Genomic DNA, 23,856 nt, shown 5'->3' with positions numbered 1-23,856 from the left:
CATTGAAGAAGGCAGGTTGACTTTTAGAGGCTTGAATTTACCCAGCTAACTTCTTTTAGAATCCTCGCCCACCTCTTTGGGGGCACCTAGGGCTGCTGCTTCTGTAGTTGCTGCCACACAGTTGTTTTTGCTAGAGGCTGCAGATTAAACCTGAGCCTGCATTCTCTCATTTATCCCATGGATCTTTCTTCTCTCAAAGATTTTCCGAAATTCTCCTCACAGTGTGGAACTGAAGCTAATTACAAATCTGACCTACCACCTGTTATTTGTAAATAATGCTGAACTTAGATACCTTTTGTGAGTGTGTGTGTGTGTGTGTGAGTGTGTGTGTGTGTGTGTGACAAGCAGTATAACTTTGTACTTGACATGTGATTTAAATAGCTTACATCAAATGTTTAAATTCATTCATGAAACTTTTATTGACATTTACTGTGTGAAGACACTACTAGCTTCACTGAGGGGTAACTTAAAAAAATATTAGACTTCCTCTTGCAGAATGTACTAACTCTGGTTTATTTTTACAACCACAAAACCAAGGAACCTTCTAACAGCATTTGGTTAATTCATTCATTTATTTACTCATCCATCTATTAATCCATGAGTCAGCAAATATTTGATAATCATCTACTTTGTGAAGGAAGAGTAATGACATGAAGAACACATTAGGGATGGAAATAAAAATAGAACAGAGAGTTCTGGATGGACCTCAGAGTTCTCAGAAAGCCCAGAATATAAAATAACCTCAAGACTTTGGGTACTTCTCTTTAATAGTAGGGTCACTCTCATTATTAAAGAGCATCTTGGGTTAGGAAATAAGGTTTTTGCTTCTTAGATAGCCTATCCTATCTCTGGCCCCATGTTTCTCTGGTAATTACATGAAACTTTTGGTCACTGGGTTGTATACTGCATAACTTACTCACAAGGCCACAATAATTTCCAGAAATGAATGAGGAAAGTATTTTCCATTACCTATCTGTAGGATTTTTTCTCAGTTAAAAAGGGACCAAATAGTATGCTTTCCTAGGCAGGTGTGATAGAAAATATTCAGTCTACTCCACCCTCTTCCCAGTTGTGGGTCTGTTTGAAAATTGGCCAGTTTCAGAATTCAGCTACTAGTTGTTTGTATAAATGACTAATGGTCATCAGAAACCATCTGAGAAGTACACCACGCCCAGACATATTTTGATTTCTTCCTCCTTAAAGGCCCCCTTTTAACTAAAAAAGCTCTTTCTCATTCTCCAGTAGTCTATTCCTTTGTAGAAAGAACACTTGCTGGGAATCAGGTGACTTGATTTCTAATCCAAGCTAACCTGCCAACTAGTTGAATGGCTTTAGGCCAGGGTTGGCATACAATAGCCTGCTGCCAAATCTGACCTACCACCTGTTTTTTGTAAATAAAGTTTTATTGGAACAGAGCCACAAGTATTTGTTCATTTATTCTTTTGGCCACAGTGCAGAGAGGACTATCTGTGACAGGACCATATGGCCACAGAGCCTAAAATATTTACTATCTGGCCCTTTACAGAAAAATTTGTCAACCCCAGCTTTAGGCAGGCCATTATCTTACTGGAGCCTTAGCTTCCCCGTCTGTGAACTTGGGGAATCAGATTAGGTTGTCCCCAGGGCCTATGTCCTTTTTAACATTCTGTTGCTCTATAACTCTTTTTTTTTTTTTTTTTAAGATTTTTTATTTATTTGCCAGAGAGAGAGAGAGCAAGCGAGTACACACAAGCAGGCAGAGAGGCAGGCAGAGGCAGAGAGAGAAGCAGGCTCCCCGCTGAGCAAGGAGCCCGATGCGGGACTCGATCCCAGGACCCTTGGATCATGACCTGAGCCGAAGGCAGCGGCCCAGCCCACTGAGCCACCTCTATAACTCTTAATACAGAGCAGCCTCATATCAAGCATTATACACTTGGATATATATTTATACATATTTATATTTACTTCTTCAATTTATGAAGTACTAATAATACTGGTAAGCCCCTGTAGAAAACTAACCACTCTAAGAGGCTCTGCCCTTGAGAAGCTTATACTCTGGTTAGAAGATAGAATAACAAGGCTTTGAAGTTAAATTATAATAGAAGGTAATAAAGGATAACATACCAAAGTGAGTGTTGATAACTAAATGACTTCAGAGGAGAGAGATCATTATGGGCTGAGATGATGAGGGAAAACCCATAGGAGAAAGTGGCATGTTTTTATGAATAGTTATCCCCACGGCCCCGTAGAATATTGAATTTAGTGTCCTTCTAGAGCAGTAGTTCTCAGGTTTTAGAGTGCAGATTTTAGAGTGTAGGTTACTGGGAAAAAATAGAATACTGGGAAAAAATACAAATACTGGGAAAAAATTCCTGCCACCCAACTTTAGTTTAGAGGTTCTGATTGTAGGTCTGGGGCATATCCCAGGAATCTGATTTTTCAAAGAGCACCCCCTGGTGATTCTGGTATACATGGAGAGTTTTCTTACTTTAAAAAATATTTCTTTGGAAATTTTGTTAAGTTGCTAAATATTGTTTCTGCTGAGAAATTCATGCTACATTTTACAGAGTCTTACTAAACTGTACATTTCCTGTGAGCAGGAGGAACTCCACTATCCATGGAGAAATTACTTCAATGATTTTCTCTCTCCTTTTAGGAAATCTGTGATCTCCCAGGCCAAGAAGAACAAACTGAAGACTATCTCTGAAGGCCATTGAATTCCTTTTTAAGTCTAGAGGGGAAATCTGAGATCAGTATAGTGTTGTGTCTATGATAGCTGAAGATAAATTATTGGAAAGAGTCAGGGTACTAACTGCTTCCATTTGCATTCTACTCTTGATCCTTTTGTGGTGAGCTTTTTGTTTGTGCAAAAGTGGCTGGGGTCAGCCTAGTGGGTAAAAAAAAAACCCTCAATGAAAGAGGTTGGGAATCTCCAATCTCCATCCCCAAACATGTCACTGATGACTTGAACATATCACCAGATACTCAAGGTACAGAGGAGAGCTTCCACCTGTGGGAGAATGATCCTCTGAAGAGAAATTTAGAGTCATCATCAGAGCCATTGGAGGGGACATCTGAGAGTCAAATGGGTGACATTTTACAAGAGCCTGTCATGCCTCCAGTCCAGAGGAGAAAGTTAGATCCACTTCCAAAAAAGCATAGACGTCTTAGGAAGGCGGTAAGGACAAAGAGAATGAGAAAGAACAAGAGGAAGGAGAAAGTGGAAACCCTATGCCCCCCAATCCTTCCAACACCTTTGGTACCACCACAAAGTGAAGAAGATGAAGTGGTAGATACAAAGCCGACTGTACTCAGTGCTCACGAAGATGATCCTGACCTTCCCAGTGAAGTAAGGATAAGGCATGGGGTGTCCAAAGTCTGGGCTTGCCACATTTTCTTAGGAAAAATAATGGCAACTCTTCCCCTGCAGTGGGAGGAGGTGGGGGTAAAGAGCTTGAAGAACAAACTGAGATCCTTAGGCCCAGATAAAGCATGAACTGGCTCAGAGGGTGATGCCTTTTTTGTGTATGTGTGTTGGTGTTGAGGGCTTTGACTTCTTTCTTCTCCTTGCAGAACCCATTACAGAGTCAGCAGGATGAGGGTGCCTGTGTGACGCATCAGGAGTGTCCAATCCAGCCCTGTGAGCAACCAGCATCCTCGGAGCCTGGGCCCTCTTCCCCTGCAGTTACATCCTTGGCATCACCGCCACTCTGCTTTGGTCGCTTCTTAAGCTGTGTCTGCCGGACCTTCTCGAGGTCTAGGAAGCGGAAGCGCCCTGGAAGGCAGGGTACTGAGCTGATTGAGGCAGGAGGTGATGCCAAGTCTCTGAGACCTAGCCTGCTGAGGGATCTGGGCAAAAACAGAGTGCAGCCTCATGAGGGCCTGTAGCATGTTGGTACGGCTATGGGTTCTCCCTGTGTTTAGTTTTGTAGTTTTCTCCATATCGTTGTTCCTGTTGGTTGAGTTCTTGTTTATCAAAAAGAGAGCTGCTTTTATGCTGAGATCCTTAAGCCTAAGGATGTGGTAAAAGCAAAGTAACTGCAATTTTTAACACTTAACCCCAGTAGTGGGATTACTTCCTACTTCCTCCTGTTAGGCTGAAGTAGCATTCACTCTGGAGCAGTGGTTCCCAAAATTCATGCAGATGTCACTCGTGTCTTCAGTTATCTCAAGTCTCACTGCCTTCTCTGAGGATGGAAGCCATCCCTTGCCATCATTTTGAGTAATGTCTCCAGATATTGGCCGCTAAGTGGAGATGTGTCATGTCCAGCTCCTCTCATTATCTTTTACCTTTGGCTAGAGATTCCTTTTGAATTCTTCATCCTCAGTACTTTGTAGAACTTCTGCCACTTTCTAACAGATTCAGCTATGCCTCAGGGGGTGGTGGTTGCTACTTTTCTTGGACAGGGTAACACTACCATCTCCTCTATCTCTAACCATGGTTTGGTTTTCTTTTTGTCACTTGTTGGTAAGCTACCTGGCTCTTCCTTTTGAATATGCCTCTGGTGTTCTCTAGCCATATGTATTAAACCTAGTCAAATAAGTTAATAGGCTCCTTCCTTGTTATTCTTTAGCCAGACTCTCACAGAATCCTATGTTCTTCGGAGAACCCTAAAGAAAATAAGTACTTAAGAAAAGTTCAAGACTATTTCATTTCTCCCATTGTTTTCCCAGCACACTAGGTTAATCCTCTTCCCAGGATGTAAACTAAGAGTTTAAACTAATCTTAGGCCCTACTTTGAGAGAGTAGGTTTAAGAAGAGTTTGAGAGTTTCCCCTGTAGCTTTAATTACCTGTTGTTATTTCCTACTTGTTCCAGTTTCCCACTTCATATAAGAATAATAAAGGTGCAAATAGAAATAAATGTGTAAAGTATCTGCATTAAAAGGAAATTCTATACTGTATTGTCTCCCTTCCTTAGGACTAACCCTGATGGTTACCACACTAGAATTGGAGAAGATAACCAATGTGTTTGTTTTGTTCTTTTTTGCCTAGAATAGGGTTTTGTACTATTGGAAGAATGAAGTTGGAAAGGGAATAGAATGATTTGCAGGAGCAGTGGCAAAGATCCTTAAGCCTGCCTTGGGGGTGATTTGTGAAAACTGCCCTGGATTAAGTTTTGTGATGTGGTGTGGATTTCAAGTTGGGATGAGGAATTTTGTAAAATATCATACTCCATGCTTGGAGTAAAATGGGAGGGCTTTCTTAAGTCAGTCAGGCTTTGACACCTTTAGTTGTCTAAAGAGTGATTGATTGTTTAGAGAGTATAGCATTTTAGTAGAGCTAATTGAGCATTACAAATGGGCTCAAGCTATTACGTGAAATTTCAAATGATCTAAACTATATTTATGCACATATCTTCTCAATGTAATATAAGAAACATTATGCCACACAAGGCATAATGTACAGAAAATCTTGCATCATGGAGCCTATTACTAAAAGCTCAAAAGAGGGTAGATATTAGCGTTGTCATTAATGCTTTGTTACTGTTTCTTATCATAAGGTGTTTCAGGATGAGTTGTTCTATCATAGAAAAACTTTCATTCCAGCCTGGTTAGCCATATGCCCACTCCCATCTACAATGCTGATTTCCACATAGAAGTTTATTTATTCCAAATTTAGAGTATAGATTTCAGATAAGGGAAGATCTGGATAAGAACTTAGTTCTGAAACTCTGTTGCTCATATGTCTTGGCCCCTCCCTCACAAACAGGGGAAAAAGGTGTCCATGTCTCCTCCACTGTATTTATAAAGAAGAACTTATGTGTTCTCAGGTTTCACGTTCTGTGTTGCTATCTTTATAACTTGAATTATTAAACATGGTTGATATCTTTAAATAAAGTTGTTTTTGCAAAATATATTCAGAAAAATAGTACAGCTGTATCAAAGTAAAAACAAATTAAAAATAAAACCTACCACTGTTGATGAGAGATAAAGCCTGGGGGTCATTTAAAAAAAAAAAAATGTTTCCCTGCAAGTCAGAGAAACAGATACTGTTGGTGTGTTGTAAACAGAATTACTTGATGAGTATAAAGAGGACCATATTTAATGTATTTTGTTCCCTTTTTTTCTCATGGGAACGCACACAGCTAGGTAGGTGGTGGGATGCTCATTGCTACAAGTTGAGTAAGCTGAGATTAGGCAGGCTGATTAAACCTTTCCATGATTTTTTTCAAAGAACATTTGTTACATCAGCTAGGGTGTTATAACACAAGTTCTTTAAACAGATTACTTAGTCACTCACCTGTGGTTGTATCTTCTAAATGTGATTGTTTTTACTCTGGTTCTTGTCCCACTGTTCTGTATGGGAATACTCCTTGGTGGACATTTTGTTTTTGTCATCTTGTTCCCACACTACTATCCAAATTCCAACCAATGCTGCCTTTACTCACCTGGGAAATTTTAACACAAGAAAACTCTGGTTAATTTAGAATTACAGAGAATAAATAGAGAGAGTTTATTTATTAACTGAGTTTTAACAGAAAAAGTAGAAATGATTTAGTCCTTATTTATCGGAGGAACCAGAAACACAAAGAAATGAAGATGCTTGATCTCAAGATAGCCTCACTGGTTAGTGGCAAAGCTAAAACAAACAATAACTAACATTAGGTTCAATATTGTACTTTATACGGATCTTCTATAATCTTCAAGCTGTCTGCATGGGGTTAATATTAATATTTTCATTTTACAAATGAGACCATTTATGTTCAGAAATGTCCTGGTAAGTCCTGATACAGAATCCAAACCCAGGTTTGTTAGTCTCTGAAACCTGTACTCATTACGTTCCATCTCCCAGTATTTATTACAGTGTTATAAAATCTCTTTGTATCCAGTCTAACCCTGTAATGTCAACAACGGGCAATTTCTCTTATTTGCCAAAATTTATATTTTAGCCTTAACACATATATAATAAATATAGCTCAATTAAAGAAAAAGTTTAGATAAAAAATTTATTTCTTCCAGGTAAAATTTCTCTATTGGGCAGTAAATAATAAAATACTTAGCCTAGGTGTCATTGATAAAATAGAATTGCAGTGTAATATAAACAAAGTTTTAATCATTACAACTAATTAAACTGAGACAATTACTTAACTGAAAAGTGATCAAGAGAAAAAGGAATAGCATGTAATCAAAACAGGACCCTCGACTTGACAGGATCACAAGACAAAGCATAGCAAAGACGAATTAAGTCCCATAGAAAGCTAATAGACTTAAGAATGTTTCTAAACTGTTTTCAGGGGAATGGTTTGGGATTTGGGTAGCAGAGACACAGGCCCTTCTAGGTAATCCACTGACCCCTGAAATAAGTAAGTCTTCTCCTGCTAATGAACTCCAGGTTTTAAATAGAAAAATTTGAATTTTCTCACGCTTCAAAACATTCTTTTCATTCTGATTTGACAAGGCTTCTTTCAGGACAAAATAAAAGAACAACAAAACTGGTAGATTCAAATCACTACACTGAGTGGTCAAGGAGCATTCTTCATTCCCCCCCCCCAAACTCAAGACACGAGGATCGCTGTTGTACATGGAAGATTGGATTGGGGCTTTCCTGAGCTGGATTCCGTCAGCTGTAAAGAGTCGCAGCCCTGCTCCCATCATGAAACCATTGTGTTGAACTATCTCGGACACACTGTTATCACCCTGCTTGTTCCCAGTGCTAGAGGATGCCTTTGATGGGCACCCCAGTTTCCCTCCCTTTTTTTCCCCACCTTCTGGTTTAGAGTCAGTTCTGCAGTTGGTGAGAGGCCCAAGAAAGGCTGTTTTAATAGTGTACATGAAGAGGAAAACTCAACACAGATTAAAAGAATTTTTACACGAGTTACATAATTTTAAATGAGTTCAGAATTTTGAAATTCTATTTTAAATGATTTCTAATGTGAACTTGACTTCTCTTCTAGTTGTAATTACCATTTTGATTCTAGGATGCCTGTGAAAATACACAGTGCTAGATCATTACAGTGGTAGCCCTTCTGGTGAGCGGAACAATAGATCCATTCATACATAGTGATGAAACTGTAACTGGGATTTTTATTAACTACCATGAGAAATATCCCCTGAATATCTGTCTCTTTACAGGGAAGAAAGCAGAATTATAAAGATGGTACAACTAAAGAAAAGAATACATTTCAATGAGCATTTAGTATCCAAAGTGCTACATGGTCTGTGATGCTCAATAAAAATCTGTGGCTAAAATTTATACATAAAAAATAATAGATGAAATAGAAAACAGTCATCCCATCATCTCTTTTCAAGAGCTACCATTCATCCTGATTTAAAATTTGGTTTCATTTTAAGGTTAAAATTATGAAGCAAATTTCTGTGTGTAATTCAAGGTGTTATGTAATTATAAAAGTAGTTAGATATTTTTCTGAGCCTGGACTTAAAAGTTAAAAAACTTAAACACGGAATCCAAGTTTTGCCATTTGCTATTGTGTAATTTGGCTATTTGTTGAAACCCATTAATCTTTGTTCTCCTCACCTAAAAAAGGAGAATGTTAAAACTCCGTAGATAGTTTTGGGGATTTCTTGAGGTTACTTTGCTGAAAAAGCCCAGTGGCTCTTTTGTAGTAGGGAACTTTGACATTGGGGTGCCTGTTGAATTCTTAGATGACAAAACAAGACAACTGCCTAAGTGCTATACAAGGGTAAGTTATTCGTGTCAATCTTTATTTTGAAGAGAACTCAATTTATTTTGGGGGGCATCATGTGGAGCAAAAATTTAATATTTGTTTATTCCCAGTTTGAGTGTCTCTAGAGAAAATTTTACTCCAGAACTTGGCAAGCCAAAATCTCTGTACTATTATAACCTGTAAAATCAATATTAGTTGGGCCTTTATTCGTGATTTCTAGAACAGATATTCATCTGATCCTAAGTTGCCACGGTTTAATGCAACATCTTTTTAAACAAGTCATTAACATTTTCTAAGAAAACTTCATTATAAAGGTAATTTATTCAATGACTGTAACAGAGTAGTGTTTCTTAACTTTTCCTGCTCAAATCCTTTTGAATGATAGGAGAGATCCTAATACATCACTATGGCAAGGATTGTTAAAGAAATGATGACTGAAGCACCTCCCAGAGGGATTAGAATTTTGGAGGGATTGTCTTTGGTTAACCCTTCCCTGTATCTTGATAACCCCCTCACCATTTCCCTTACCTACCTGTGAATATTTCACTAAGACTTAGGGTCATTAAGTTCCAGTGTTTTGTCATCTGGATTTTATTTTGTCCCATTCAATAAGCATGGATGTAATATCTGTACCTAAACTGAAGCTATTTTATCTCAAAGTGAAACAAAGGAAACATATATAAAACATAGAAGAACTGCTTGATGCTGTCAAATAACTTACAGCCTGCTCAGAGATAATAAGTGAAGCAATCACATAATGACTACTGAATACTATCAAAAGTATTCAAACGAGCTCTTAAGAGTGGCAGTGTTAAGTAAGCACTAATAGAAAGGGAAGATTATTGCAAGGCGGAATATAGGAGGTGACTTCTCAGAATAGGTACATTTTGACGTGGGCCTTGAAGGCAGAACACAGTCTAGATTTATCCAGTCCCATAGACAAACAGGTTAAAATTACTTTACTGGAAGGACTCCTGGAGGCTGGATGGAACCAGAGCACAAGTGTAACCAGATCCAATAGAATGCTGGCAGAAATGCCGCAGCCCTTATGGTTGAGTCCTTGTGCCCAAGGATAGGCAGTTCAGGAGATGGGTCAGGAACAGAAGACAGAGCTGGAAAGTTAGGTGCCGAATAAAGGCAGAGATGGTGCAGAGACAATCACAAGGGAAAGAGTAAAGAGAAGGGAAAGGACTTTTATCTGAACAGCAGATAAAAGTGGGGTTTAGCCATGTAGTGTTTCGGGGGGGGGGTCCTCTCTGAAGGAAAATGGTGGACAGCATTGAAGGACATGAAAGCAGATGTTCTGATGGAGAACATCATGAAGAAAGATACAGATGTGGCAATATTGTTATATGTTGGAGACATGGAGTAGCTTAGACATGTGGGGAGTAGTGGGAAATAAGATGGGGCCAGTTGAATTCCATATTTGTATTTTATATCTGCCTTTTGATTTATAGTTGGGAGGGAGATCACATTCTTGATCTTCTCTAAAGAGATAACATTCCCCAAGTTAGCAGACTCCCAAAGGGGAAAGTATAGGAATAAAGATGTGCAAGGGCATCAGCCTAGATTCAGTAATGACATTTAAGAATATGCTGTTTGGTTAGCTGCCTTCCACTATATATCTGGGCTAGATGATTGCCATTTCTTTTTCTTTTTAACCACTTGCTTACAAATAATATATTTTTATAAAATAATAGGTAAAATTGAAGGAACAATTACAGGAAACCCTTATGTGAAAACTCATAGTATTCTGTATCATGAAGAATATAGAAAGTCATGATCTGACTTACGGTTCCACTTTCCACATTAGTCAAAATTAAACATGAAAGTTGAACAGAATAAATTTGAAGGGAACTTCTAAATTCTTGTCTGTTCTTATGGCAGCAGAGCAGTATAATCTAGTATTTTAGAATACCTCTGTGGACAGTGTCTGGGTTCAATTCCTGACTTTCGCATGTAATAACTATGTACCTCGAACAAATTATATATCTTTTGTGCTCCAATTTGCTCATATGAAAAATGGGAATAGTTTACCTGCTTCATAAGGCTTTAGTGAGGATTAAGGGACGTAATAACGTGTGTAAGGAATTCAGACTAGAACCTGGCACACAGGATGCGACTATACATCTGTTATCCTCAGGTAGGTGGGACACTTTTTTGCAGTACTACTTTGTGTGGAAAGAGGTCGTGAGGTCTCGAAAGGGAAGACTGTATGAGGTACCCAGGGAGTCTAACCTTAAATGTTGGCACTTTCAGCCTCAATATTGTGAGCGTGGCTCAGAGATAGTAGAATCACCATACCTAAAGGGAATCTGTGTGGTAAGACAGAGGTTATTTTTGTATACAGAACCCAATTATTACATGACTATGGGACATGTTCTTAACATCTAATTGTGAAAGAGTCTAATTCATCTTTTGTCTTCAGTGCTTAGCATGGTGCCAAGAACTCTAATAAGCACATAACAACTTCTCAGTAAATGTCTGTCAAGTAAATGAGTAAACAATTCAGTGAAGACCGGAATTCCAATATATGTAAAATTAAATGTACCATTCCCGGAAACAACATTTTGTTTCATGCTCTTACAGCTTTTGCAGAGCTTTGGTACTGAACACAGCTCTCAAATCATGGCACAGAGGAAGAGAGGCTCCAGAGGGACTGAATAGGAAGTTTTCTTCAGTTAAGTGGGACAGGGCGTGGGATCAGCATTAGGCTGATTTTAAAGATTTTATTTATCTATTCGACAAAGAGAGATCACAAGTAGGCAGAGAGAGAGAGGAGGAAGGAGGCTCCCCACCAAGGAGAGAACCTGATGCGGGGCTCATTCCGGGATCCTGGGATCATGACTTGAGCTGAAGGCAGAGGCTTTAACCCTCTGAGCCATCCAGGCACCCCATCATTAGGCTGATTTTAAAAAGGTATATTCAGAACTGCTATCTTCAGTGATTAAGAAGTGACATATCCCCCTTTCAGCAGTCTCAGTACTGTGCGTGCGCATGCACGCGCGCGCACACACACACACATACACACACACACACACACAGAGGCCCAAATATATCAGTTACTATACCGCCTTACTCATTTTGGGTAAGTGCTGCCTAATAGTCTATCTGAAAACTTAGTAGTCTAAAACAATGACAGTCATTCATTTAGCCTATGGATCTGCAGTTTGGTGGGGGTTTGGCTGGGAAGGCTCATCTGCACTCCATGCAGTACAGCAGGGACAGCTCTATTTTTGACTGAACGTTTCATTCAAGATGGCACATTCACATGATTGACAAGTTAGTCCTGACTGTCATCTGGTTGCGCAGTCATGCTGTAGGGAAGGGACTTGGTTTCTTTCCACATGGGGCCTCTTCATAGCCTAGAATCCAATCACAGCATGGCGGCTGTGTTCTAAGAGTGAGCTTCCTAGAGAACCAGACAGAAACTAGATTTTATGATCTAGTCACAGAAAGCAGACAGTGTCAATTCTGCTATAGTCACAGGCCACGTATACTCAAGGGAAAGATATGTGGACCCCTCCTGCCCCAGGGAGGAGTGTCAATATCACAGTGCATTGTGTACAATAGGGATATTGTGACTGCTTTAGAAAATATAATCCCTAATTAAAGAAATGCCAGTTCAGGTACCTCTGAAGTTGCCCAGGGTGACAAGACTGTTCTGGTATGCAGGAGATGTTTTCTGGAAGAAGCGTATTCAAAGGGAGGAGATATTTTTGTGAAAGTCTGGAAAAGATGGTTCTAATTACATGTAAGAGGTGTCACGATTCTTGTCTGGGAAAAAATATAAACAATATAAATGGGACAAAGGGAGGGATGGGGGGGCATTAGCTGGTTGAGGTAATTTAGCAGGAAGAACTGAGGGTCAACAATTAAAAAAAAAAAGGAATCTTCACTTTATCCTATTGATGCCAGTAGAAGGGGATATTCTGAACAAGCATGGACCTTTAGCTATTTGCTAACTGAACCTAATCTTTCTCTCTCTGTGACCAAACATCATGACTGGAGGCTCAGAAAAACTTTACCCAGCCAATTGAAAATAGACAGAAAAATCGTAGGAAAATCTATAGCTGAAGTATGTATCAACATTCTTTGTTAGTAAATATTTATTTAGCTCTCACAGGTGAACTATAAATAACGGCTGTAGTTCTCCTTCAGGGCAGATTAGAGTTCAGCTGAGAAGAGTATCCAACAAATCAAATGCCAGCAGCTTTGCCCTCTCTGCCAGAGAAGAGGCACTCAAAAGGTTTTAAAAATTATCTATTTTAGGATTTTGCATGGAAACCCAGAAAAATCGGTTTGCTAAAATCTATACCAGCTGGCCCAGGTGACTTCTTAGTCCCTCTCCACATCCGTTCTATTCACAATTGAACTGCTATTGATTTGTATGATGAAACAATAGCACACAAGTGATCGAGCTTCCCCCAAATACAGAACCTCTCTCTGTCTAGGGTTTGGGATGGGAAAGAGAGATCATAGACAATACATTTTCTTTCTCAAACTATATTTGTTACTATCACCTTGCTTCCTTCCATCCAAAGGAGACTGTCAAAGCCCAGTTAGGATTGAACAGCAGTTCTTTTCCTTCTGGAATGTTAATCCGGCCAACAGAATCCTCCCAGGCAAAGGAGAGATGATTGTGATTAGTCTTATAGTAGCCTCTGAGAAGTACTCCAACATTCATCTCCCACAATTGTATTGTTTCAGCTGATCCAATATGCTTCAGTGTGCTCGCTTCGGCAGCACATATACCAATATGCTTCAGTGATTTAATGTAATAGTTTAGCCTTCTGTTGAAGATTCGGGTAACTAAATGGTGATGCGTTTGTGACAACTATGCGTACCTTATGTCTGAGCACTGTTGTCAGGAGAGGGGCTCTTTGGGGGTTTGACTGGAATGGAACATGCTAGACCTAAAGAACTGAGGACACAGATAAAAGCAGGATTTTTATCTCTTTCCCTGGACACTTCCACAAATGGGGCCGTGGACTCCTTTACCTAGGAGAGTTGAGGCAGAGCCTCAGGAGTGAGGTCATTGTCAAGACACCATGCCACGTAAGGCTTCTTGCCGTCTACTGGTGAGTATCTGGTAACTTATTGAGACTAGACAACTTCATGTACAGGATTAAAGGTGTTGTCCTGATCACGGCACCTCAGTTTCTATCTTTCTCATGGGGCCTAGAAATCACGTGACCGCTTTTTGCAGCTGGGGTTACTCTCCTTGATGCTAGGCAGAATTTGAAAACAAACTTGTTTTTATTTCATCCCCTTGTAGGGATGACAATCCAGGGCTGAGAATGGACATTTTCTGTGAGTTCCATAGGTTCTTCAACCTATGGCTGGAACTGTTTAAATGCACTTAATACTGTGTTTGGAAGCGTGGTTTTTTTTTTTTTTTTTTTACAGATTTTATTTATTTATTTGACAGAGAGATCACAAGTAGGCAGAGAGAGAGAGAGAGGAAGCAGGCTCCCCGCGGAGCAGAGAGCCCGATGTGGGGCTCGATCCCAGTACCCTGAGATCATGACCTGAGCTGAAGGCAGAGGCTTAACCCACTGAGCCACCCAGGCACCCCTGGAAGCATGTTTTGAAAGGCATTATTCTGAAGCTTGGTGCTGTCTTCCTTCATCAAGTTTAATTCTTTTTATATCCTAAGTTCCATTTCTGGTTTTGAATGACTACCATTGCTTTCAGAAAATTCATTGTAACATGTCTTGAGATACTAATATGACATGTACCTTATAAACAGGTTAGTTTTGCATTGTGTAAGCTCTTCTTTTTGAAGAGATGTTAAATGAACCTGCTACATTTTACTTTAAGGAGTTAAGCTTTGAAGAACCCTTCAAACAGCAAGACTTCTTTAGACAGGTGGTAATTTATTGTTAGGCATTCTGAAATGGTTTGTCTTGCAGAAATAAACATACAATAAAATTACCCAAAAAGCATTCAGGTGAGTGTTTGGATTCAACAAATGACAGGAAAGTTTGGAATTTGAATATTTTGTGAATTGTAGTAACATTAGCAACTGAAGGGCTATGAAGACAAATCAAATGGAAAGCAATTTTGGTTTTAATATGAAAAATGTGCAGTTATGTAGAAGATACTAAAGGTACTAGAAAAAGACTTCAACAAGGAAATAGGAATTATGTTTAAATAACCAAGAAGATCAAGAACACATGGTGATTGACAAGAATTAACAGAGCTATTAATGATGTTTTTGAGGCAAATGCACATGACATATTTTAGTATTTCTCCAATGATTTCAACATAATTTTTTGTTGTTGCCTGCTGGTTGAGGTTTAGCAGATGATATGTAAACAGCCAAAATGCTACACAGTGAGGAAAACTTCTTAGTTGTCAAGCTGCCAATCTTTTTTAATGCCTTGTGTATTCAAATACATATGTATATAAACACCCACACACCTAGAAAATAGATTGACAAGAAAAGTTGTAAATCACACAGCAAATAAATACATACATACATACATACATACATAAAAATGGAATAGTACATTTATCTGTATCAGATAGGACCAGATTTCTTTAAATCGTAATTGCACTTTTATTTGATATTTGTGGGAAAAAAACCCACACATTTTTATATTGGGGAGCCCACACTGGACTTCTCTTCAAAGAGGTATGTAAGTAGTGGAAAATTAAGAAAGATATCAGCACAATGGTCAATATGAGTAAGTGTTTAATGCTGGAGTAGAGATGTCATCAAGACTAATTATCTGAAAAAAAAAATTTTTTTTTTCTTTTTAGCACCTACAGACTATGCCTGTATTGGTCAGTCCTGAAAGTCAAATATATAACCATGTTTCTCAAACTTTGTGGGCATCAGAATCATTGGAGAAGCTCCTTCAAAGTATTATTGCCTGGGTTCTGTCCTCAAAGATTCTTGAGGCTAGTCTTCAGGAAGCAGTATTTTTAACGTCATTCTTTGCCTCACTGCCCAGGTGTGATTCTTATGCACACTGAAATCTAAGAATTATTGGGGCAGATAATATACATACAATATGATAAGAGACCATGGCACTTGCATGGTAAAACATTTATACCTTTAAAAATGTCAGAGCCCGGGATTCCTGGGTGGCTCAGTCAGTTAGGTATCTGACTTCAGCTCAGGTCAAGATTTGAGGGTCCTGAGGTCGATTCCTGTGATGGGGTGTCCGCTTTTCCTTTTGCCTCTGCCCCTCGCCCTGCCCCCCACTCATTCTCTCTCTCATATAAATAAATAAAACATTTTTAAAAAGTGTCAGAGTTCATCTGGAGTCTATGGTCCACATGAAACAGTTTAAAACCCATTTTGCTTCTGGGTTAGTTGTTTCATATTTTACTTTTTGCATAATTATTCTAAGAAATATTCCAACTTGACTTAGATTACACATTTTTAATTTATGAAATAAACAAATTATTAGGATTAGGAATTCTATTAATGCCTTTTTTTTTTTTTTTTTTAACTTTGGAGCCAGAGGGAAAGAGTCATAGCTTTCTGTAATGACAAAAAATTTGCAAGTATACCGGTGTTTAAGTCAAGAGAAATAGTATTGAAAAATGAAAGGCATTATATGTAAATTGCTGTAACTTCTTTGTTGTTTATCAACCCTAAATGTTATCATTCCCTTCCAAGTGACTGTTTGTTTTCAGTTCACTGTGCCCTATTCTTAACTGGTAAGACCTGAAGATACAAAGGACTTCATAGGCCTGCACAAGCTAGGCTGGTGATGGTGGGAGGAAAAAATTTCTGGCTGTGTTTGTGTAGCCCCAAGTGGTAGAAGCATGGGGAGAGATGGTAGAGTTGATGTGGCCAGGCCAGGTCTCAAGGTATACATATGCTGGAGGTTGGAAGGGAAAGATAAATTGACTGTAGGCCTAGGACTAGCCTATCCATGAACAAGGTGTTGGTGAGGGCTATAGAAGGTCTGCCTTGGGAGATGGTCTGGTGTGTTTGAAACTAGTATCAACTTCAGAATCAAGCTCTCATAGTTTGAATCATGGATTTATCATTGACTGGCTTTCTGACCACTGACAATTCACCTGTTCTCTATGCTTTGCACTTTTCTTCATTCTAAAATGTGAATAATAATAGTACCTACCGCAGAGGAGATTTATGTGGATTAAATGAATTGGCAACTGTTTTAATTGGGATAGAGTAAATGCTGGATATTTCAAGATATCTTACATCTATTGAGGAAGCAGAGACTATCTGAGATGGAATCACCACCATTAAACAAAAGATTGTTCCTATGAAAGGTATATCTAACATGATGCATATTGGAATTCTTTTATTCACTGAATCATTTATTTGTTTATTCAGTAGACATTTACTAAGCACTTACTATGTGTTCATTTACTCAGCAACGTGTTAAACACTGGGAATAAAAATGTGAATTAGACTCTTTCACAATAAGGGATTAAGGTACATGCCCTATAGTCATATTATAACTGAATATTTTGTTATCGAGAGGGTGGTCTTTTAGTGAATTAATTAATTTTTGTTTATTAGTTCCAAAGAATATGGCCTTTGGCACTAATTTTATCATATGACTTAGAGGAATGAGAACACAGTGTCTCTATGGGCAAGATCAGGGGGAAATAGATGTGGCTGGGCAGTGCATGTCCTGTGTTTCCCCAAACTCACCAATGAATGACTTTATCTCACTCCTGACTCCTTAGGGAGCAGTCGGTGGGGGGTGGGGGAGAGAACCCTGGTGGGTTACATGGAAGGATACATCTGAAGTGGAAAATGAAGGCCTCACCCTAGCATTATCATTTGCCAGAAATATTCTATCATATATTCTCTTTGTCATACATACTCTTATGAAGTAGGTTTCCTTTTTCCTTTGTCTCTTATCCACATTTTAGATTTTTTTTTTTTTTTTTTTTTTTGGAAAGGGACTTTTGATTCTGGACACAATGGAGTAAACACACTCCACCCTATTTCCTCTATTAGTTATAACTAAAATACCCCAGAATAAAAGACATTAAACTACTGAGTGACAGATGGACAAAAGCAAGCAGAATGGATAAGGATCTCAGGACTGGAGGAATGATCTGGCAAGTGAGTTTCCAGTTTCATTTTTGTTTTCCAAAAGTTCTTTCTCCCTACCAGCACATGGTGGCACAGTCTGCGGAGAGGAGTCCTGTGGATTCTCCCCACCTTACATCAAGGGAGTGGCAACAAAGAGGTGAGATCACTTCATTTCCCTGATAGCATGGCAGCAGAAACACTGTGAGGCCAAGCCTTGCAGAGCTGCCTAGATCAATTACCCCTCAGAATGACAAAAGTGTAGAATAAAGCTAATATCCACATGAATAGTGAAGAGATGGAGTCTCAAACCAGGTATCACTGCAAATTTTTTGAAAACCAAGTTAACACTTAAAGACAGTGCATAGAAAGTGGGCCAGAATGTGTGTTGACTACCTGTTAGAATAAAACAAAACAAAAATCTGTGTTTCATAGAAGATTTAAATAAGATCCAGAGTCTTATAGTATTCAAAATGTCCAAGATACTACTCTAAACTACTCAACATACAAAGAAGTAGGAATATCTGAACAACTACTAAGGGAAAAAGAAAACAACAGACACCAACCACAAGATGATTCAAGTGTTGAGATTATCAGAAAAACTCTGAAGCAGCCATTATAATCATGCTCCAAGAAGTAAGGCAAAACACTCTTGAAAAGAATAGATACATGGAAGCAAAACAATAGAAACTATTAAAAAAAATCAGAGAAAAATTTTAGGACAAAAGAATATAATAATGGAAATTTTAAAAAATCACCAGAGGGCCTTACTAGCAGAATGCGGATGGGAAAGAAGGAATCAGTTAAGTCAGTGAACCTGAAGACAGGGGATAGAAATTATGCATTTTGAGAGAGAGAGACAGAGACAGAGACAGAAATAGAGACTCACATATGAAGAAGCAGAACCTCAGGGACCTTTGAGACAATATCAGCAGGTCTTATTTTCACATTATAGAGGAAGAAGAGAAAGTATGTGAAAAAGCAAACAAAACCCAAAAGTATAGACTTGAACAACACCATTAACTAACTTTATTTAATTGACATTTATATAACACTCCAGGTCACATCAGAATACACATTCTTTTCAAGCATGGATAGAACATTCACCAAGAAAGTCCATATTATGAATCATAAAGCAAACCTCATTAAATTTAAAAGAATTTGGGGGCGCCTGGGTGGCTCAGTGGGTTAAGCCTCTGCCTTCGGCTCAGGTCATGGTCTCAGAGTCCTGGGATTGAGCCCCGCTTTGGGCTCTCTGCTCAGCAGGGAGTCTGCTTCCCTTCCTCTCTCTCTCTCTGCCTGCCTCTCTGCCTACTTGGGATCTTTGTCTGTCAAATAAATAAATAAAATCTTAAAAAAAAAGTTTAAAAGAGTTTAAATTATTGAAAGTATGTTCTCTGATCATAACAAAATCAAACTAGAAAGCAATAACAGAATCATATCTGTAAATCACTTATTTTCTAGACATTAGAAAATTAAACAAAACATTACTAAATAATGTATTAAAGAGGAAATCTCAAGGGAAATTAAAAATCATTCTGGACTGAATAAAATGGAAATAAAACCACCCCAAATTTGTGTGACACAGCTAAAGCAGTGCTTAGGGGGAAAGTTATAGCATTAAAAATTTATATGAGAAAAGAAAGTTCTCAAATCAGTAATTTAATATTTGAGAAAAAACTATGGTCAATTTTTTTTTTCAGATTTCATTTTGTTATTCAAGAGATAGCGAATGAAAGAGAGAGCATTAGAGGGAAGCGATCAGAGGGAGAAGAAGACTTCCTGCCAAGCAGGGAACCGGATGCAGGACTTGATCCTGGAACTGGATCCCGGGACTCCAGGATCGTGACCTGAGCTGAAGGTGGTCGCCCAATGAACTGAGCCACCCAGGTGCCCTTATGGCCAATACTTATTAATGTGAAGTTGACTGATTAATCTTAAGAATAAAAGTGTAGAATAAAGCTAATATCCACATTCAACATTGTAGTTTGCTTTTAGTTACAAAATTTCTAAAATTTCTTTTCCTAAAACATTCACAGCAGAGGTGTTCATTTCACTTGCCTGTTTCACTTCTACATATCACCACAGTCACTGGGATTACCTAAAGAAAAGGAATAAACCCAATGACTATTAGCTCAACATGGTTATGTTTGTTTACCTACAGAAACACAAAAAAGAGCAAAATATACTGAATACAAATAGAAAAGCAAAGTCAATGAAATTGAAAACATAAAAATCAATGTAACCAAAATCTGGTTCTTTTAAAAAACAAACAGCAAAATTGATAAAACTCTAGTGCAATTGACCAAGAAAACAAGGTACGAATGGTCAAAACAAATGATCAGTAATGATCAGGAATAAAAGAAGGAATGTTACTAACAACCCAAAACACATTCAAAGAATAATAAGGAAATATTATGAACTACTTTATGCATGTAATTTACAACTTAGATGAAATAAATTAATTATTTTTAAAACACAAATATCAAAATCAATTAAGAACAGAGATAACTGGAGTCATCTTTTACCTATTGAAAAAAATCTTACTCATTGTTAAACATCTTCAAAAAATATTTTCAAGCCCAGATGGTTTCACTGGTTAACTTTACCAAATATCTAAGGAGGAAGTAACATCAACTTTTCAAATTTCTTATTGAGTTAGAAAAGGACAGAGCATTTCCCAACACATTTCACAGAGCTAGCATTACTTTGACATTAAAACCAGACAAAGACAACATGAGAAATGGAAACTACAGACCAATATTCCTCTTGAACATAGAAAAATCCTCAAAAATATTGGGCAAATCCAGCAATGTATAAAAAGTATAATAAATCACAACCATGTGAAGGTTTTTCTTGGGGAAACTCTCCAAGTAATTAGAAATGACAGATCATTCCACCAGTCCTTGATTCACAGTCTAAAATCAGTTAATGTATATAGCCACATTAACAGACTTAATGACTAAAAGAACAAATGATGGTATCAGTAGATTCAGAAAAAGCATTTGACAAAATTCTACATCCAATATATAATAAAAGCTCTCAGCATACTTGGAAGTAAAGAGAACATGAACAATCAGATAAAGAGCATTTATGAAAAATCTACAGCTAATGTCATACTTAATGGGGAAAGCCTGATTGCTTTCTCCCCAACAGAAACTAGACAAGGATGTTTAGTCTCACCACTTTTATTTAATATTGTACTAGAATTCTAGTAAATGCAATATGTCTAAAAATTGAAATGCAAGTCACTTTCCTTTTCTTCCCAAATGATTGGACAGGAAAAAATAAAAGAGTTTTTACTTGTAGGTGGTATGATTGTCTATGTAGAAAATCTCAAGGAATCTATTTAAAAAACTTGTAGAACTAATAATTGAGTTTAGCAAGGTCATAGGATAAAAGAACAATAAATAAACTTCAATTATGTTTTTATATACTATCAATGAACAGTTGGAAATTGAGATTAAAAAAAAAATTAGTAGTATTTATGGTTGTTCCAAAATGAAACACTTGGAATAAATATAGCAAAATGGGTGTAGGATTTATATGCTGAAAACTATAAAATACTGATGATATTAATGGAGAAATATATGTTCATGAGTGGAAGACTCAACAGTTAAAATGTTAGTTGTCTCCATTATTATTTAGAGACGTAATGCAATCCCAATCAATATCTCAATAGGATTTGTTTTGTAGCTATCAATAAGATGATCATAAAACTAATGTGGAAAGATAGGAACTAAAATAGTTAAAAATTGTTCTTAAAAGAACAGAGTTGAAGAAGCACTCTATTGAATTTTAAGCCATATTATAGAATTGTAGTAGTCAGAGTAATGTGGTAATAGAACACTGAAACAGAAGAGATAATCCAGAAATAGATCCAGCGCTCAGAAGTGGTTGAGTTTCAACAAAGGTGCTATGGCAATTCTATGGATAAAGGGCAGTCTTTTCAACAAAAAAATCTAGAACACTTGGAAATTCACATGCAAAACAATGAACCGTCTTCTATAATTTAATCCAAAAGAACTTAACTCAAAATACATCAGAGATGTAAATGAAAATGTGAAACTATAAACACTTAGAAGAAAACACAGGGAAAAATCTTTTTTTTTAAATTATTTTTAAAATTTTAATTGCAGTGTAGTTAACATACAATGTTATAGTAGTTTCAGGTATATGATATAGTGATACAACACTTCCATATGGTATAGGGGAAAATCTTTCTGACATTCAGTTTCAAAAGAGTTCTTAGATACAATACTAAATGTACAATCCATAACAAGTAACTGATAAATTGGACTTTATAAAAAACGTTTATTCAATGCCTGGCATTATTAAGAAAATAGAAGGATAAGGGGAGAGAGAAAGAGAGAGAATAGACAACCCACAGACTGGGGAAAATTTTTTTTTCAAATCACATATCAAACAAAGGATTGTATCAGAATATGCAGAGAACTCTCCAAATTAAAAGAAAATTAGAAAATAACTCAATTTTTGAAATGGGCAAAAGATTTAAATGGGTACTTAACCAAAAAAGATATACAGATGGCAAATAAGCACATGAAACTATGTTTTCCACCATTAGTCACTAGGGAAATGAAAATTAAAACTGCCATGAAATAGCATTTATACCAATTATCTTGTCTAAAATAAAAACTACTAATGAAACCCAGGACTGATGAGGACGGTGGGCAGCAGGGACTGTCGTACGTTGCTGATAGGAGGGCAAAATGGTCCAGCCGCTCTGGGAAACAGCTTGGCAGTTTCTCAGAGTTAGGCATACACTTACTCTACGACCTAGCAATCCCACCTTTAGGTATATATATTTAAAAAGGGAAAGTTTATGTTCACATGAAAACCTGTGCATAAATGTTTATGGGAGCTTTATTAATGATCACTCAGAACAAGAAGCATGGCAGATATCCTTCAGTGCGTGAATGCAGAAACACACCACGGTAATCCAAGTAGGGAAACATATTTACCAATAGAAAGGATACACACTAGAACTTGGATGACTCTCCTGAGAGTTATGCTGAGTCAAAGAACTCAAAAGTTTACATATTTTTTATGATTTCATTAATATAACATTTTGGAAATGCTCTTTCCCCTTGCAAAAAAAAAAAAAAAAAAAAAAAAGGAATAGAAAACAAATCAGTGTTTTTCTGGGGCTTTGGAGTGAGGAGGGTCAGAACACAAGAGACACTCCAGGGGAGCTCTTTGGGGTGTTAGCACTGCTCTGCATCCTCTCTGAGGTCATGGTTAAAGAATTTATACATATTAAAATATCACAGAACTGTACATAAAAAAAAGTGAGTTTTACTGTTTGAAAATAAAATAGAAATTCATCTGGATCCTTGTCACTGTTTCATGTAATAATTTAGTGTATTCTCAGCTCTATAATCTGTCGTTATTCACTGAATGAAAGGATTTGATATTTTGTTGTCTTACTAATATATTTTAATTTTCAGCTAGGAACTTAATAGATGGCTCAAAAGATAATATGAAAACTAATAGCTTTAAATTCTGATGTTTTGAAGGATTGTAAGCATCCAGAATTCCCTTTTCATATACTAAGTTCTCTAGTTTGCATCTGAATTAAAATGGTAATTTCTATAAAATATTTAATCATTTATCTTCAGTAATGTTTTTTAAAAAAATAGAATAAGATGAAATGTTTGTCTCTTCTCAATGACCATTTCTGCATCTTCCTCAATTTATTCTGACACATAAACTTTTTATTTCTACCAGAGGAGACTGGAGTTGGAAGCTTTATTTAAATTGAGTAATTCAGTGACTGTGTTAATGTTGCTTTGAAAAACAAAAACAAAACAAAACAAAAAACAAAAAACAAAAAACATGTATTTGAATGTTCTGCCCAAAAAAGCAATGCTTCCTGCAAAACTGTTTATTTTTACAAATTTCTAATAAGAGGATTCAAGATCAGTTGGGGGTCATAAACTGTGAAGGACCTAAAATTTTCTTCCACTTGCAAGTTAACAAGATAGCCAGCCATGGTTTTAAAGATGCCCTTTGCCAGAGCCTCCAATCAGCAAAATCACCAGTAAAGAGAGAAATGTATCTCAAAGTAGTCATTATTATTTGGGGGCCCTCAAAGTAGAGAATGGGCTCCAGCCTGGTGTACAGGGTTCCAAGTCGGCCTATTGGTTGTTTCCCATTCAAAGGATATTTGGTTGCAGATTGGCAGATAAAACAGA

At 37.4% G+C, this 23,856-nt stretch overlaps 1 protein-coding gene across 1 annotated transcript; it reads left to right on the top strand.

Moving 5' to 3' along the window:
• The first annotated feature begins 3,064 nt into the window (after positions 1-3,064).
• Positions 3,065-3,867, top strand: LOC122910413. Its single transcript, XM_044255042.1, has 2 exons — positions 3,065-3,328; positions 3,553-3,867. The coding sequence occupies exons 1-2, from the start codon at positions 3,065-3,067 to the stop codon at positions 3,865-3,867; spliced, it is 579 nt and encodes a 192-aa protein (XP_044110977.1).
• The last annotated feature ends 19,989 nt before the right edge of the window (positions 3,868-23,856 follow it).

The sequence above is a fragment of the Neovison vison genome, chromosome 6 (genome assembly GCF_020171115.1).
Source record: "Neovison vison isolate M4711 chromosome 6, ASM_NN_V1, whole genome shotgun sequence".
In the NCBI taxonomy this organism is placed as follows: Eukaryota; Metazoa; Chordata; class Mammalia; order Carnivora; family Mustelidae; genus Neogale; species Neogale vison.
This window is presented reverse-complemented; position numbering and strand designations above follow the sequence as displayed.